General features: G+C 47.8%; 1 protein-coding gene across 2 annotated transcripts; it reads right to left on the reverse strand.

Annotated features, from left to right (window-relative positions):
- Window positions 1-565: 565 nt before the first annotated feature.
- On the reverse strand, window positions 566-14,927 carry LOC119958166 (myosin light polypeptide 6-like). Of its 2 annotated transcripts, XM_038786500.1 has the most exons (7): window positions 14,814-14,927; window positions 14,691-14,718; window positions 8,823-8,966; window positions 7,470-7,643; window positions 4,287-4,364; window positions 2,091-2,132; window positions 566-1,068 (listed from the first exon to the last, which is right to left on the reverse strand). In XM_038786500.1, the coding sequence occupies exons 1-6, from the start codon at window positions 14,814-14,816 to the stop codon at window positions 2,104-2,106; spliced, it is 456 nt and encodes a 151-aa protein (XP_038642428.1). In that variant the 5' UTR covers window positions 14,817-14,927; the 3' UTR covers window positions 566-1,068; window positions 2,091-2,103. The 2 variants fall into 2 exon arrangements, with proteins under 2 accessions (XP_038642428.1, XP_038642427.1); XM_038786499.1 differs by lacking the exon at window positions 2,091-2,132.
- Between the last annotated feature and the right edge of the window lie 2,450 nt (window positions 14,928-17,377).

Genomic DNA, 17,377 nt, shown 5'->3' on the forward strand with positions numbered 1-17,377 from the left:
TTCTGGTCCAAAACAAACCGTCCTCCCCCAACATGTTGCTTCTCTAACTCCATACAGAAACCCAGGAAGGGGGCAAGGCACAAGTAGATGTTCACTCCTTGCCTGAGCTTGCATTAAACAAAACCATAAAAAGTCATCAACAGTTCAGGAAAAAAAATGATCTGGTAGTTATTGTCATAAAGAAAACACCCATGAAGGATCAAGAATGTTGGCACAGTGCTAGGCTCACACAGTGGAGGTTGAACTTAATGGAGTGCAAAAATGTGAATTACTTCACTGTACTGAGCATTAACCCTTCATTAACAACCACCCTCTTTGGTGAACCCAACCATGCAGCACTCATTACCCAGATCCAGGTTTGGGTTTGTAGCAGGCTTGAACTCAACTCAAATGGAGAGATAGCAACCACTGAAGCAGCATTGACAACGTCCTCGCCGTCACTCCACCCAGATTTGAGGAAAAACATTTGTACCCAGAGGGACTTGATGGGCACTGTATTTTCTGTGAAAATGTACCACAGGCTGGAAAGTGCTTTAATCAAAGACAGTCAAGACAAGCCAGAGACACCAGTTCATTGTGAGATTTTATTACATGAAAGCAATGAAGTACATTAGATTGGTGCAGATACAATCAGAGCAGAAGCCAAACATGGAGCCACATTCTCTTTTTCCATCTTCAGTGACATCCAAATTCCTCTTACTCCAATCAACCTTTCTACTAGATTATTTCAAGAAGGTTTGGTGGTGGTGGAGGAGAGTGGGATTGGGGCCAGGGCTCAACTAGAACCACATGGGGACACTTGTTCCTACCGAGAAGATGCAGGGGCCTGCAGTGTAGTATCCGGGGGGGCGGGGATTTCCTCCCTGGCTACCTATTCAGCTCCCATCACCCTCCAGACAAGCTCAGTGCATTTGAACCCCCTTCTCCAAACTGCGTGCAGTGTTGATAAATACAAACAGAAAATAATTCATTTAGAAAGGAGCTTTGTAAATAGGTGGAAAAAAAAGGCACTTAAAAAAATCCAGGTACAAGAGAATCATCAGCCACTCATCACCATCCGGACCAGCTCTGTGAAGCAAAAGAAAAAAAAAGTTCTTATTCTGTCAGAGAAAGAGAAACGAGAATTCAAGAAAGGTTCCGATTAAAATTCTGAGAATTTTAATGATAAACCAACCCAAAAAATCCAGCAAAACATAATATGCAAAAGCAGGTTTTGCATATAGACAGACAGTAAGTGAGTCACATGCAAAATAGTACAGTATCATCCCAATTTACCATAACCAGTGTTAAGATAGAGCTCACTGTTGTGAAACCTGAGCCATTTCTTTCAGGAATGGCCAACCTACTGCAGACAATCCGGCTGAAATAGATGGTAATCGGAACCTTTCAGAAGCCCCCTTTCAACCCTCCTTCCCTGAGTTGCAGAGTCTATTGAGCAGTGGGTCTAGAAGTCAGTATTCTGGTTTGCACTAGCTAAGGAAAGGAGCAGGAAAAACATTGGCAGTTCTTTGACAGTCAGGCTGGAAAAGCCTAGTTAGATAAAGGAATGCAGGCATTGTCAATTCACAGCAACACATTAGATACCAAAGGAAAACCATTTTAGCCAAATGATCCCACAATCAACTGTTAGGAGCATTTGAAGCTCATCTCTGTGCTGGTTTAGCTTTCTAGCATCACTGGGAAATACGAAAAGGGAACAACCCCCCCCCCCCCAGCAGGGACAAGGGACCATGGTTGTCAGCAGTCACTTACTGGTCCATCTGAAGGGGACGAGGGAAGGTAGGTGTCTTGTTTTAGTCCATTCTTGACAGGAAAGTGTCAGAACAATATCAAAATAGATATCAGAAGGTGCGTGGCAGTAAATTTGAAGAGGCAAACACTGATCGGAGACCAATGCCTGCACAAAATGTTCAAGTCAAAATGGTTTCCCTTTAGTTGGCTTGGCAGAAATTCAACTGTAGTTGAGAACCAGAGATAATTTCTCCCCCCCCCACCCCCGAAGCCGCCACATGCAGAACATGCCAAAAGGAAAGAAAACAGGTCAATTGGCAGGGGGGTCGGAGCAGGGGAAAAAATTGTCACTGGCGTACCATGGGCTGCCATTCACCCAGACATGATGTGCCTGACAAAAGCTGTCAAAAAGGAAGAAAAATGTTAAACTGAGTGTTTAAATAAAAAGGTAAATGCAGTTTGAACCAAGTATTCGACATGGAGTCATCAAGAAACTCAGTGGCAAGCAGTTTCAAACTGGCCCCAGTTAACAGATCGTTTTTACGTCTTTTCATTTCATTGAAGAGAGCAGCTGGAGTATGTTTGCTGACAGCTTACGCTGATGGTCATCAGACGTTGGAAAAATCAGCACAGTGGTTAGCACTGAGGACCCAGGTTAGAATCCCGGCTCTGGGTCACTGTCCGTGTGGAGTTTGCACATTCTCCCCATGTCTGCGTGGGTTTCACCCCCACAACCCAAAGATGTGCTGGTTAGGTGGGTTGGACACACTAAATTGCCCCTTAATTGGGGAAAAAAAGAATTGGGTGCTAAGTTTATTTTTACAGAACGGTTCGATTCCCGTACCAGCCCCAAAATCACCTTCAAACGCTCTGGGACGGGTGGGTGGGATCTTTGCAGAGTGCATCTTTCAGGGGAGGAACTTATTTTAAAAAGTAGCAGTTAGTCTCAGCCCTACGTTAGTTTTTAAAACTGCACGAATGTGCTCACAGCCGTGCTTCTGAGTTCTCAACTATACAAACACAGTGCACATGCAGAGTGAATACACGTTAACTTGCACCCTCTGGGAGCACTTGGGAAATAGGGGTGTATACGGATTCAAATACATTTACAGGTGAGCGTGCAGCTTCAAACCAGACTCAAAGCGTTAACGCCCTCTCTCTACGAAGCTTCCAGGCCTACTGAGTATTTCCAATGTTTTCTCTTTTTACTTCTGTCCTTGTATTCATGTTAAAGGAGGCGATCTGATGGAGGAATTCTCCAGCCTGCACTTCGGGGAAACTATCTCCGATTCAAAGTAATTAGAAGGGAGATTTAAAATAGTGAAGGGTGGGGGTCAGGAGAATGTATCGTTTCCAAAAAAAAAAAAGGGGGAAATGGATAAACAAACTTTTTTTAAATTAGAATTGGAATGGAGAAAAGACTGGTAATGGAGGGGCGGCACAGTGGGTTAGCACTGTAGCCTCACGGCGCTGAGGAGCCGGGTTCGATCCCGGCTCTGGGTCACTGTCCGTGTGGAGTTTGCTCATTCTCCCAGTGTTTGCGTGGGTTTCAACCCCACAACCTAAAAGATGTGTAGGTTAGGTGGATTGGCCACACTAAATTGCCCCTTAATTGGAAAAAAAAGAATTGGGTACTCTAAATTTTAAAAAAAGAGAATGGGATCAGGCGAGAGCTGGAGAGGGCATACAAACAGGACTGAATTGGAAAGGACAGAGGGTAGTTTTTTTTTTCATTTAAATATTGATTTACAAAAGTAAAAAAAAGGCATGGGTGGTTAAATATAGACAGAAATGCTCGATGTGATTGTAGCGGCAGAATGCACAGCGTCCACTTGCTAACTGCGAGAGGGGTAGCTGAAGAGAAACAGTTTCAACAACGCTCCCCCTCAAATAGTGCAGCAAACACCTGTTCAGAACTTAGTCAAACATCCTGCCCAAGGATTGTAGTCCAATCTCTAACTCACTTGCCTAATTCCCACCAAATGTGGGTGGGTGTGGGGGTGGAAAAAGAGGGGGGGAAAGGAGAAAGGGAATTATCAAATGGCGGGTCAGACCCGATGGCCTATTTCTGCTCCGACATCATATGGTCTGATGGGGAGCAGAGTGTGTTGCACATTTCAATTTGTGAAGGGTGATCAATCAAGGAAATTGGGCCATGAGGTAAAAGTAGATAAATGGTACATTTTGGAACAATAATCAGGCGAGTGGATTCCTAGATAGCAGATCAACCTCGTGATCATTTAAACTGCTTCTTTACAAATCAAGGAAGTGTCGAGATTTTCTGGGTGGACAGACGGTCAAACGTCCTCTCCAATTTGGAAACAGGAACTGACATTTGTGGTGTTTACCCGACATAGAGAAGTTGGTCTGTTTGAAGTGAGCAGCAGCATCATCTCGATTTCTGTACAACACAATGTCTAAATTAATGAGATATACAAGCAGAATAGTAGCAACATTGGAATCATTCCACCTGGATCAGCTGTCAAAACGGCAGGCAAACATTTAGCACAAGGTCTAACCTCGCTCATTCTTTGAAAGCAGAGCCTGGCACTTACCCTCATAGTTGATGCAGCCATTGGCATCCTCATGACCAGCCAGCAGAGTTTCCACTTCCTCCTCGGTCATTTTCTCACCTAGAAAACACAGCTGATGGTTAAAAAGACAGACACAACATTTGCCATTCCAAAACCAACAAAGCTGCAAACACTCCCAGCCAGCAGATCCAGACACAAAGACTGGACAAGCGGGCGAGTTAACAAAGAATTTGGACAGACAAACTGCTCAGTTGCAGACATGTAGAGCTGAAGGAGATATTAGGAGTGGTGACCCAGGTTTGGTCAAAGAGATGGGTTTTCACCAGAGCAGGGGGAATTCAGAGAGTGGGGCTAAGACACTTAAAGACACGGCCAATAGTTATGTATGAGAGATGACAACATGGCCATGGGTTTCAGCAGCAGATGAGAGTACTTGGATGACAGTGATGAATCCAAATTTGCTTATGATACAAGGCGCGGGAATGCAAGCTGTGAAGAGGACACAGAGGCTGCAAAAGAGATATAAACAGCTTAAGTAAAGGAGCAATAAGATGGTAGATGCCGTGTAACGTGGGGAACTGGAAGGCTAAAGAAGAATTTAAAAAAAGAGCAGCAAAATTTTCTTTAAAAAGGTGTGCAACTCATGTTGATATTGGGAGATTTGGGGGTACTTGTAAAAGGAACACAGTTGGCATGCAGGTACAATAATTAGGAAGGCAACTATCATGTTGGTCTTTGTTGCAAGGGGATTTGAGTACAAGAATAAATAAGTCTTGCTACAATTGTACAGTGTTTTGGCGAGACCCCATCTGGAATACTGGGCACAGTTTTGGTCTCCATTTTAAGGATATACTGGCATGGGGGGTGGGACAGTGAAGATTCACTGGATTGGTCACTGGGATGAGGGGGTTGTCCTATGATGAGAGTCTGAGTAAATTGGGTCGATATTCTCTGGAGTTTAGAACAACGAGGAGTGATCTTATTGGGGCGGCACAGTGGTTAGCACTGCTGCCTCACAGCGCCAGGGACCCGGGTTCGATTCTGACCTCAGGTGACTGTCTGTGTGGAGTTTGCACATTCTTCCCGTGTCTGCGTGGGTTTCCTCCAGGTGCGGGGTGAGGGCGGTTAGGGTGTTCTTTCAACGGGCCAGTGCAGACACGTTGGTCCAAATGGCCTCCTTCTGCACTTTACAGAGTCTCTGAATCACAGAAGATTCTGAAGGGGTTTGACAGGGTGGATACTGAGAGATTGTTTCCCCCTGGCTGGGGTGTGACAGGGTGGATACTGAGAGATTGTTTCCCCCCTGGCTGGGGTTTGACAGGGTGGGTACTGAGAGATTGTTTCCCCCTGGCTGGGGTTTGACAGGGTGGATACTGAGAGATTGTTTCCCCCTGGCTGGGGTGTGACAGGGTGGATACTGAGAGATTGTTTCCCCCTGGCTGGGGTTTGACAGGGTGGATACTGAGAGATTGTTTCCCCCTGGCTAGGGTGTGACAGGGTGGATACTGAGAGATTGTTTCCCCCTGGCTAGGGTGTGACAGGGTGGATACTGAGAGATTGTTTCCCCCTGGCTAGGGTGTGACAGGGTGGATACGAAGAGATTGTTTCCCCCTGGCTGGGGTTTGACAGGGTGGATACTGAGAGATTGTTTCCCCCTGGCTGGGGTGTGACAGGGTGGATACTGAGAGATTGTTTCCCCCTGGCTGGGGTTTGACAGGGTGGATACTGAGAGATTGTTTCCCCCTGGCTAGGGTGTGACAGGGTGGATACTGAGAGATTGTTTCCCCCTGGCTAGGGTGTGACAGGGTGGATACTGAGAGATTGTTTCCCCCTGGCTAGGGTGTGACAGGGTGGATACGAAGAGATTGTTTCCTTCTGGCTGGGGTTTGACAGGGTGGATACGAAGAGATTGTTTCCCCCCTGGCTGGTGTTTGACAGGGTGGATACTGAGAGATTGTTACCCCCCCTGGCTGGGGTTTGACAGGGTGGATACTGAGAGATTGTTTCCCCCCTGGCTGGGGAATCTACAACACGGGGAGGCACAGGATAAGGAAACTCATTTAGGACTGAGATGAGAAGAAATTTCTGCACTCAAAGGGTTGCAAATCTTTGGGATTCCCCCTCATTGAATATATTTAACGCCGAGATAGACAGAATTTTGGTCTCTCAGGGAATTGAGAATAGAGGTATTTTGGGGGGGGGGGGGGGGGGGGGGGGGGGGGGGGGGGGGGGGGGGGGGGTTGAAGACAGAGATCAGTCATGATCATGGTGGATGGGGGTGGGCATGCTTGGCTCGATGGGCTGAGAGATCAACTCCATTACTCATTAACCTGAAAAAACAGCCACTCCCATTCATTATTCATTCATTCCCCCACAGCTCCAGAACAGTGCCAAGCAAAGTTAAATTATGGGATGTTTTCTGTTGCAAGTCAGTTGAAAGGAAAGGCTGGTTCGAGAGCTTGGATTGGAATGGAATTCAGGTTCAGAGGTGATCAAGCTCTGAACTTTCTATACTAATTATGCTGAACGAATGAAGCAGAAATCGCTCCATTTCTGCTGTTAAACATAGATTAGGCAAAAATAAAGCCTTGCAGAAGCCTACAGAATTCATCATGGCAATACAGTAGTCCCCCGTTATACCGCGCTCCGCGATATACCGCGGGGGGGCTTATGGACCCCAACTGTCAGTTGTCAATTTCAGCGGCCGGCTCACTTTGATCCGGAGAGGGAAGCTGCTCTCTCACTGAAACAATCAGCCGGCCGCTGAAATTGACACTGCCGGCTGCTCTCTCCCTCCAATCAGAAACATTAAAACTTAAAAGTTGGATTGGAGGGAGAGAGCAGCCGGCAGTGTCAATTTCAGCGGCCGGCTGATTGTTTCAGTGAGAGAGCAGCTTCCCTCTCCGGATCAAAGTGAGCCGGCCGCTGAAATTGACACTGTTTTAATTAGATCCATGATGGGGGTTTTAAATTTATTTAAAAATCTATGCTAGCGCTTCCCATTGTGAGTCTACGGGGGTCTGACCTCTCCCCCCGCAGACTCTCAATGGGAAGCGCTAGCATAGATTTTTAAATAAATTTAAAACCCCCATCGTGGATATCCGCGGCTCGGATGCAACGCGGGTGGCTGTCTTGGACCCCAACACCCACGTTATAAAGGGGGACTACTGTATTACCACTTGGCCACAATGCATTAAACTTTACCAAGAGTGACCAGCACATGGCGTAGCTCAGCACCCATCACTGTCCCATTGCCTTCCTTGTCAAAGACACGCAGCCCCTCAACAAAGTCCTCAAAGGTTCCAGGTTCCTTGTTTCTCGCAATGTCCTGGAGCTTGGGAAGGAACTGCTCAAAATCCAGAGTTTTCACATTCATATCTGTGAACAGAAAGACAAAAAATAAAAACAACTTACTTGTCCTGTCTTTGTCTCTCATTACCTCAAGTTACAAACACCCGAAACTGCCAAACTGTTGCCCAGCAACCGATCAGGAGACCTGCTGGAGCCCCGTTACCAACAGAGAACAAAAATGCCTATCGAATGACATCAGCCAGAACATGATCAAGTTCCTTAAACAAATGCATCAGGAATTGACGCACACACTCGCTGTGTATGAAGCAATTTTTTCCTCTTTAGGTATTCCAATTGAATCGGCTTCCAGCACCCAAACAGGCAGTGCCTTCCAGATCACAACTCACTACTAATTCTAATTTCTACTCCCAACTTTTTGCTTTAAAGCCAACATCTTAAAATAGGAACAGGAGGCCATTCAGCCCCTCGAGCCTGCCCCACCATTCAATCAGATCTTGGCTGATCTGTGACCCAACTCCATATACGTGCATTTGGCCCATATCCCTCAATACCTTCACTTAACAAAAATCTTTCCATTGCAGATTTAAAATTAACTGATCTACAAGCGCCACGGTGACACAGTGGTTTAGCACTGCTGCCTCACATCGCCGACAACCGGCCCTGGGTCACTGTCAGTGTGGTTTGCACATTCTCCCAGTGTTTGCGTGGGTCTCATACCCACAACCCAAGAGATGTGCAGGCTAGGTGGATTGGACACACTAAATTGCTCCTTAATTGGAAAAGGTTTTTAAAAAACTGATCTAGCATCAATTGCCATTTTTGGGAAGTGCTCCAAACTTCTACTAACCTTTGATTGAAGTGCTTCCCAACACATCTAGCCGTAATTTTTAGACCATGTGTCCTAGTTTTAGAATCTCCAACCAAAGGAAATAATTTATCTTTATGTACCCGGTCAAAATCTTGAATACTTCGCTCAGATCACCCCTTCACCTTCTAAATTTGAGTGAAAACAGGTCTAATTTGAGTAAATCTCTCCTCATAACTTAAACGTGTCATCCTATGGTTAAGGACCCTTTTGCCAGTAGTTGGAGAGAACTCCATGTCAAATCCCCACCCCCACTATCCCAGTTTGGGCAGGGGGGGGGGGGGGGGGGGGGCACACAACAGAATTCCCTTGTCCTCCACACTCTCCCAAGGTACACTCTCTGACCTCCCCCCGCACTCCCAGCATCCTCAGGTACTCACCTTCTGGCTTTGGGTTCCCAAGGACTTTCAAGACTTCAGCATTGCATGGATTCTGGCCAAGAGCGCGGAGGAGATCCCCACATTGGCTGTATCCAATTTGGCCTTCGCCAATGCGGTCATAGAGGTAGAATGCCTCTTTGAATTCTGTAAAGAAAACAGAGAGGCAGGTTTAAAAGAGAAAAGTTAGGCTTTCTAGAAGGGAGGAGGAACAAGGAGACATTAACACAAGATTAGAATGCAGGTGATTGAGGGCAGAGAATATGGAATGCTTTAGAGACCATATTGATCTCCGAATCCTAAAGGGATATGAAAAGATGACAGCGCTAATATACGTGGAGGGTAAAGCTCAAAATGGAGGTTGAGCAAAGCAGCCCTCTTGAAGGTGACACATGCCAAGCACAAAGTAACTGGGAACCCATTCCACCAACTCACCCATTCTGGACGCATTTTACCTCTACTCTCCATACCTATTTTACCTCTACTCTCCATACCTTTTGTTATGTCTCCTGTTTAGTGAATGTAGCCCAGTCCATCACGCAAACCAGCCTCCCATCCATTGACTCTGTCTATAATTCCCGCTGCCTTGGAAAGGCAGCCAGCATAATTAAGGACCCCACGCACCCCGGACATGCTCTCTTCCACCTCCTTCCGTCAGGAAAAAGATACCAATGTTTGAGGTCAGGTACCAACTGACTCAAGAACAGCTTTTTCCCTACTGCCATCAGACTTTTGAATGGACCTACCTCGTGTTAAGTTGATCTTTTCTCTACACCTTGCTATAACTGTAACATTATATTCTGCAGTTAGAGCTAAGAAACAATAGAGGTACCGTTACATTGGTGGGTGTAGGCTACAAGCCGACTAGCGGAAAGATCGAAATAAACAGATTTTCAAGGAAAATCGCTTGGGAGCTGCAAAACCGAAAGTCATTATAATGAGGCAATTCCCAACATAAACTGGGATAGTAACTGTGCGAAGGGCAGATAGGGGCGGAAGCTTTTGAATTTTCTTGATCAACCTGTTGAATCCAATGAGGACGGAAGCATTTGCTGAATCCAGCTCTGGGGAAAAGAGGCGAATTAAGCCTCTAAGGTAGGATCAAGGAAAACCCAAAAGCTTTCTATAGGTATGTCAGGAATAAAAGAATGACTAGGGTAAGAGTAGGGCCAGTCAAGGACAGTGGTGGGAAGTTGTGTGTGGAGGCTGAGGAGATAAGCGAGATACTAAATGAATACTTTTCGTCAGTATTCACTCAAGAAAAAGATAATATTGAGGAGGAGAATGCTGAGACCCAGGCTATTAGAATAGATGGCATTGAGGTGTGTAGGGAAGAAGTGTTGGCAATTCTGGACAAGGTGAAAATAGATAAGTCCCCGGGGCCGGATGGGATTTATCCTAGGATTCTCTGGGAAGCCAGGGAAGAGATTGCTGAGCCTTTGGCTTTGATTTTTAGGTCATCATTGGCTACAGGAATAGTGCCAGAGGACTGGAGGATAGCAAATGTGGTCCCTTTGTTCAAGAAGGGGAGTAGAGATAACCCCGGTAACTATAGGCCGGTGAGCCTAACGTCTGTGGTGGGTAAAGTCTTGGAGAGGATTATAAAAGATACGATTTATAATCATCTAGATAGGAATAATATGATTAGGGATAGTCAGCATGGTTTTGTGAAGGGTAGGTCATGCCTCACAAACCTTATCGAGTTCTTTGAGAAGGTGACTGAACAGGTAGACGAGGGTAGAGCAGTTGATGTGGTGTATATGGATTTCAGTAAAGCGTTTGATAAGGTTCCCCACGGTCGGCTATTGCAGAAAATACGGAGGCTGGGGATTGAGGGTGATTTAGAGATGTGGATCAGAAATTGGCTAGTTGAAAGAAGACAGAGAGTGGTAGTTGATGGGAAATGTTCAGAATGGAGTTCAGTTACGAGTGGCGTACCACAAGGATCTGTTCTGGGGCCGTTGCTGTTTGTCATTTTTATAAATGACCTAGAGGAGGGCGCAGAAGGATGGGTGAGTAAATTTGCAGACGACACTAAAGTCGGTGGAGTTGTAGACAGTGCGGAAGGATGTTGCAGGTTACAGAGGGACATAGATAAGCTGCAGAGCTGGGCTGAGAGGTGGCAAATGGAGTTTCATGTGGAGAAGTGTGAGGTGATTCACTTTGGAAAGAATAACAGGAATGCGGAATATTTGGCTAATGGTAAAATTCTTGGTAGTGTGGATGAGCAGAGGGATCTCGGTGTCCATGTACATAGATCCCTGAAAGTTGCCACCCAGGTTGATAGGGTTGTGAAGAAGGCCTATGGTGTGTTGGCCTTTATTGGTAGAGGGATTGAGTTCCGGAGCCATGAGGTCATGATGCAGCTGTACCAAACTCTGGTACGGCCGCATTTGGAGTATTGCGTACAGTTCTGGTCGCCTCATTATAGGAAGGACGTGGAAGCTTTGGAACGGGTGCAGAGGAGATTTACCAGGATGTTGCCTGGTATGGAGGGAAAATCTTATGAGGAAAGGCTGATGGACTTGAGGTTGTTTTCGTTAGAGAGAAGAAGGTTAAGAGGTGACTTAATAGAGGCATACAAAATGATCAGAGGGTTAGATAGGGTGGACAGCGAGAGCCTTCTCCCGCGGATGGAGGTGGCTAGCACGAGGGGACATAGCCTTAAATTGAGGGGTAATAGATATAGGACAGAGGTCAGAGGTGGGTTTTTTACGCAAAGAGTGGTGAGGCCGTGGAATGCCCTACCTGCAACAGTAGTGAACTCGCCAACATTGAGGGCATTTAAAAATTTATTGGATAAGCATATGGATGATAAGGGCATAGTGTAGGTTAGATGGCCGTTAGTTTTTTTTTTCCATGTCGGTGCAACATCGAGGGCCGAAGGGCCTGTACTGCGCTGTATCGTTCTATGTTCTAAGTGTCAGTAGAGGAACATTTGGGAGACGGTGATCGTTGTATCATTAGGTTTAGTTTGGCTATGGAAACGCTATCTGGAGTAAAACTTATTTGATTGGGGTTAAGAACAGATTTGACCTGGATAAATAAGAATTAAAGTTTTACAGCGAGACTATAACTGAACAATGGGCTGTTTTTTAAGACGAGATGGATCAGGTACACTCCCACCAAGGCAAATGGGAGTGCAAAACAAAAATCCAGAGCTCCCCGAAGACCAAAGAGATCAAGAGCAGATTATAGAATCCCTACAGTGCACGAGGCCATTCAGCCCATCGAGTCTGCACCAACCCTCTGAACGACCACCCTACCCAGGCCCAATTCCCCACCCTATTCCTGCAACCATACCCGAAGGGGCAATTGATCATGGCCTAATCCACCTAACCGGCACATCTTTGGACTGTGTGTGAGGAAACCCATGCAGATACGGGGAGAAAGTGCAAACTCCACACAGATAGTCACCCGAGGCCGGGATCGAACCTGGGTCCCTGGCGCTATGAGGCAGCAGTGCTAACCATTGTGCCAGCAAGATGAGGCAAAAAAAAAAACACACAAGCATGCGATCTCAGGTTGAGAACAGAAGCGAGAAGCAGGCTGAACATCGCAAACAGTTGTGTTGCAAGCCGTCTATTAATTCGAAGATGAAAGCAAGTTGGGATGGAAGATAGCTAATTATAATTTCTACCCAAATGCAAGGTTAATGTGTTTCATGTTGTCCTGGGGAAAGAGAGCAGAGGTAGTCATTTTTGAGATCGGGTTACAGGCTTCAAAGTAATGTACATCTGAGGCAGCAGAGGCTGTGTGCTCAGCACAGGCTGCTGGACTTTTGAGCTCAAGAGTCGACTGCAGGGGGCAGCACGGTGGCCTAGTGGTTAGCACAGCCGCCTCACGGCGCTGAGGTCCCAGGTTCGATCCCGGCTCTGGGTCACTGTCCGTGTGGAGTTTGCACGTTCTCCCCGTGTCTGCGTGGGTTTCGCCCCCACAATCCAAAAATGTGCAGAGTAGGTGGATTGGCCACGCTAAATTGCCCCTTAATTGGAAAAAATAATTGGCTAATCTAAATTTAAAAAAAAAAAAGAGTCGACTGCAGGTAGGAGACAGGCACATCCTACAGCCTTTTATGGATGCCAAGAGATCCACTTTGGCACAACCAGGGAGAATCATAGGAACAGACTTTACTGTCAGCTGTGGGTTTAAGGAACTCTCCAAAAACAGGAAAATGCTTGGAGAACTTGTAGTTTTTAAAAAATAAATCTAAAGTGGGGCTGGTTTAGCTCACTGGGCTAAATCGCTGGCTTTTAAAGCAGACCAAGCAGGCCAGCAGCATGGTTCAATTCCCGCACCAGCCTCCCCCGAACAGGCACCGGAATGTGGCGACTAGGGGCTTTTCACAGTAACTTCATTGAAGCCTACTTGTGACAATAAGTGATTTTCATTTTCAATTCAATTCAATTTTTTTTTCAATTAAGGGGCAATTTAGCATGGCCAATCCACCTACCTGCACATTATTTTGGGTTGTAGGTGCAAGACCCACGCAGACAGTGACCAGGATCGAACCCGGTCCTTGGCGCCCTGAGGCAGCACTGCTAACCACTGCACCACCCTTGGGAACTTGTAGTTAATACTTGGAAAAACAGGAACCCATTGGAAGCTGGAAGCAAAAGTGGACTTCTATTTTGAAATACGGTCTGTAATTCCAAGAGCATGATGCGTTAAGTATCAGCTGCGTACAAACACATTGTAAAAAGTATTTTAGTTATGTTCCAAATATTGTTTAAAAAACAAAATCTTGGACGCGTCATCTGTCAGTTATTAACTGGAAGTTACTGGTCTTTCGAGATCGTAACAGACATAATTTCAAACTTTGCAGATGACAAAACCTGGAACTAGCTGTTTTATTATGAGGGGAGTAGTTGGGGAGATGCCGTTCCCAGTGGAAGGAGCGAGAATTAAGACATTAAAGTAATTGGTAAGGGCAGCATGAGGGATTTAAAAAACTACAGTAAGGATTGGAAATGCACAGCCTGACTATGGGGTGGAGATTGAGCCAAGAGGGAACTGAACAACGTGAAGGCAAATAAATTGCAGAACTATGGGTTGGGGGGGGAGGAGGAGAGAGAAAGACAGGGGAGTGGAATCATAGAATTTACAGTGCAGAAGGAGGCAATGCAGCCCATTGAGCCTACACTGGCCCTTGAAAGAGCACCTACTTAAGCCTATCCCCACATCCCAACCTAACCTTTAGACAGTAAGGGACAATTCAGCATGGCCAGTCCCTGTAGCCTACATATCTTTGGACTGTGGGAGGAAACCGGAGCACCCGGAGGAAACCCACGCAGACACGGGGAGAACGTGCAGACTCCGCACAGACAGGCAGTCACCCAAGGCTGGAATTGAACCCTGGTCTCTGGCACGGTGAGGCAGCAGTGCCGCCCAATTGAGTTACTCTGGGAGAGAGCAAACAAACGGAGACACAACAGGTTGACCAACTTCAATGAATGTTTAAACATTAGATAAGTATTGTGCAGAGAAACTTTCTCTGCATTGGGCAGGCCATCATTAATAAGAAAGCAGAAACAAAATGGGTAAAGTGAGGACAGGAAGGGAGAGGCAGAGGAGAGCTGGACTTGTTGCTCCCCCCCCCCCACCCCACTGAGGCAGGAGGAGGAATGAGGGCTGGGCCTGCTGTGTGCAGAGAGAGGAGATTTCTCCTTATTTGGAGAGTTAGTGCTGTGAGCCTGGGGAGGGCGCGGTTTCCGGCTCCAGCAGCCACAGCAGGCAGGGAGGGAGGGCGAGGCCGAGGCTGGGGTTTGGGCCTTTGGGCAATAATCAGACAGAGGTGCCTCTGCAGGTTCAGGCTTTAAGCAAAGGGGTTGGCGCCCAGGCCCGGGGCTAACCAGCTTCACGCACACTTACCAGCGATCTGATCCTCTGTAAAATCACACTGCAGAAAATCAAACACAGAAAGCATAGTTAAGGTCAGGTAAACAGAGCCAGGCCCCCTCATTCCTCCCTTACTCCCTCATTCCCCTCACTCACCATCTTGCTGCCTCTCTGTCTCTCACTCACTGTGAGCCGCGCCCTTTCGCTGCTTCTCTTTGTCAGCGTCACCCCCGCTGATTGACAGCCTCCTTCTCCAATCACACCCCTCCCCCGCTGATTGACAGCCTCCTTCTCCAATCACACTCCTCCCCCACTGATTGACAGCCTCGTCCTTCAATCACACCCCTCCCTATTCATTGACAGCCTCCTCCTTCAATCAGACCCCGTCCCCCGCTGGTTGACAGCCTCCTCCTCCAATCACACACAGCCTTATTGACCGGCTCCCCCAATGAGCGATCCTCCTCCTCAATAATCTCGCCCCTCCACACTAACCCCGCCCCTGGAATGTCTCTCCACCCCCCCCCCCCAGCACCGTCTTGGAGAAGGGAGGGAGAGGCAGCTTCAGCACTCATTCACACACAACACAACCTGGCACTCCCCCCAGGTGGCCTTTGGGCACAACCACAATTGTCTTGGGCGTCGGTGGGGCCACACCGGGAACATTGTGTGTAGTTTTTTGGTCTCCTTATCTGAGGAAGGATGTTCTTACTATGGAGGAAGTACAGCAAAGGTTTTTACCAGGCTGATTCCTGGGATAGAATTTACAGTGCAGAAGGAGGCCATTCGGCCCATCGAGTCTGCACCGGCTCTTGGAAAGAGCACCCTACCCAAGGTCAACACCTCCACCCTATCCTCATAACCCAGTAACCCCACCCAACACTAAGGGCAATTTTGGACACTAAGGGCAATTTATCATGGCCAATCTACCTAACCTGCACATTTTGGACTGTGGGAGGAAACCGGAGCACCCGGAGGAAACCCACGCACACACGGGGAGGATGTGCAGACTCCGCACAGACAGTGACCCAAGCCGGAATCGAACCTGGGACCCTGGAGCTGTGAAGCGATTGTGCTATCCACAATGCTACCGTGCTGCCCACTGGTGGCACTGATGTACGACGAGAGACTAAGTCGGTTGGGATTGTATTCATAGGCGCAGCACGGTGGTGCAATGGTTAGCACTGCTGCCTCACGGTGCCGAGGTCCCAGGTTCGATCCCGGCCCCGGGTCACTGTCTGTGTGGAGTTTGCACATTCTCCCCGTGTCTGCGTGGGTCTCACCCCCACAACCCAAAGATGTGCAGGGTAGGTGGATTGGCCACGATAAACTGCCCCTTAATTGGAAAAAAATGAGTTTGGTACTCTAAATTTATTTTTTAAAAGGATTGTATTCGTAGGGGCAACATGGTGGTGCAGTGGTTAGCACTGCTGCCTCACGGTGCCGAGGTCTCAGGTTTGATCCCGGCTCTGGGTCACTGTCCGTGTGGAGTTTGCACATTCTCTCAGTGTTTGTGTGGGTTTCGCCCCCACAACCCAAAGATGTGCAGAGTAGGTGGATTGGCCACTCTTCAAGTCCACCAACAAAATAGAAGAAACGGAACAAACTTGGGGACAAAGCAAAAAGGGTCGCTCCTGTTAGGGGTACTGCCCAAACGTTAGAAAGTTCAACGTAAACTTAAAAACATCAAATAAGAGTGCAGTTAAAGAGGTCAATAAAGGACTGGACACGGAATGCCTCAATAGTGCCCATGGACACCACATGCTCCCTTTCTAGGGACACCAGCTGCGAATGTAGCCACGGAAGAGGGACAGTCTGGCCGGACGACCCCCTCGGTTGCCCGCTGCCTGGACCTATAAATGGCGCGCTTCGCCAGGCCCAGAAGCAGGTTCACAAGGAGTTCCTCCACCTTCCCAACCCCTCTTCGCACCGGGTGCCTGTAGATTAGGAGCGTGGGGCTGAAGTGCAAACAAAACTCCAGCAAAAGATTGGTTAGAAAACTAAAAAGGGAGTGCAGCCTAAAACATGTAACATAGACATGGTCCACGGACTCCACAAGGCCGCACAAATGGCAGGCTTCTTGGGAGTCCGTGAGCCAGTGCAATCGGTCATTGTACAGCACTGCTGCATGCAACACCCTCCACCCCAGGTCCCCAAGATTGAGGGGGAGGATTCCTCCATAGAGGAACCTCCAGTGGGGACCTCCGCCGCTGGAAGGCAACAAGGCACACCATGTCGTGTCCGGGCGAGGGTAAGGAGGTGAAGGATGGTGTAGCAGCAGCCCATACAGGAAACCCCTCTGCGCAGTGCGAAAAGGCACAGAGGGTATTTCTGTGACACGGCTAGGATTGTGGGGCACCAGCCCCCAAGGGAGGTTTCAGGGCCTGGGGCCAATGTGGAATTTTGTCTGGGCAGGTGTTCGCCCAGACGGGATACCTGCGCATCCTCCAAACCATGGGTGCCATTGGGTTTGAGCACAACCGTTTTGAGGTCTCGGATGGCATTGGCCGCGAGCCGGATGTCCACCGCTGCATGTTGTGCTAACTCATGGGGTGTCATCCAGCCTACTCCTCCTCCACCCAGCAAGTCCTCGATCCTGGTCACCCCGGCAGCCACAGCTTGCTCCTCTGCCAGCCACTTGAAATGGTATTGGTGGAGGTGCGGATTCCTGAGCAGCGGCTCCCTGATGACAGACACTACTCCTGACCGGGGGGGGGGGGGGG

This window comes from Scyliorhinus canicula, chromosome 28 (assembly GCF_902713615.1).
Source record: "Scyliorhinus canicula chromosome 28, sScyCan1.1, whole genome shotgun sequence".
NCBI classification, from domain to species: Eukaryota; Metazoa; Chordata; class Chondrichthyes; order Carcharhiniformes; family Scyliorhinidae; genus Scyliorhinus; species Scyliorhinus canicula.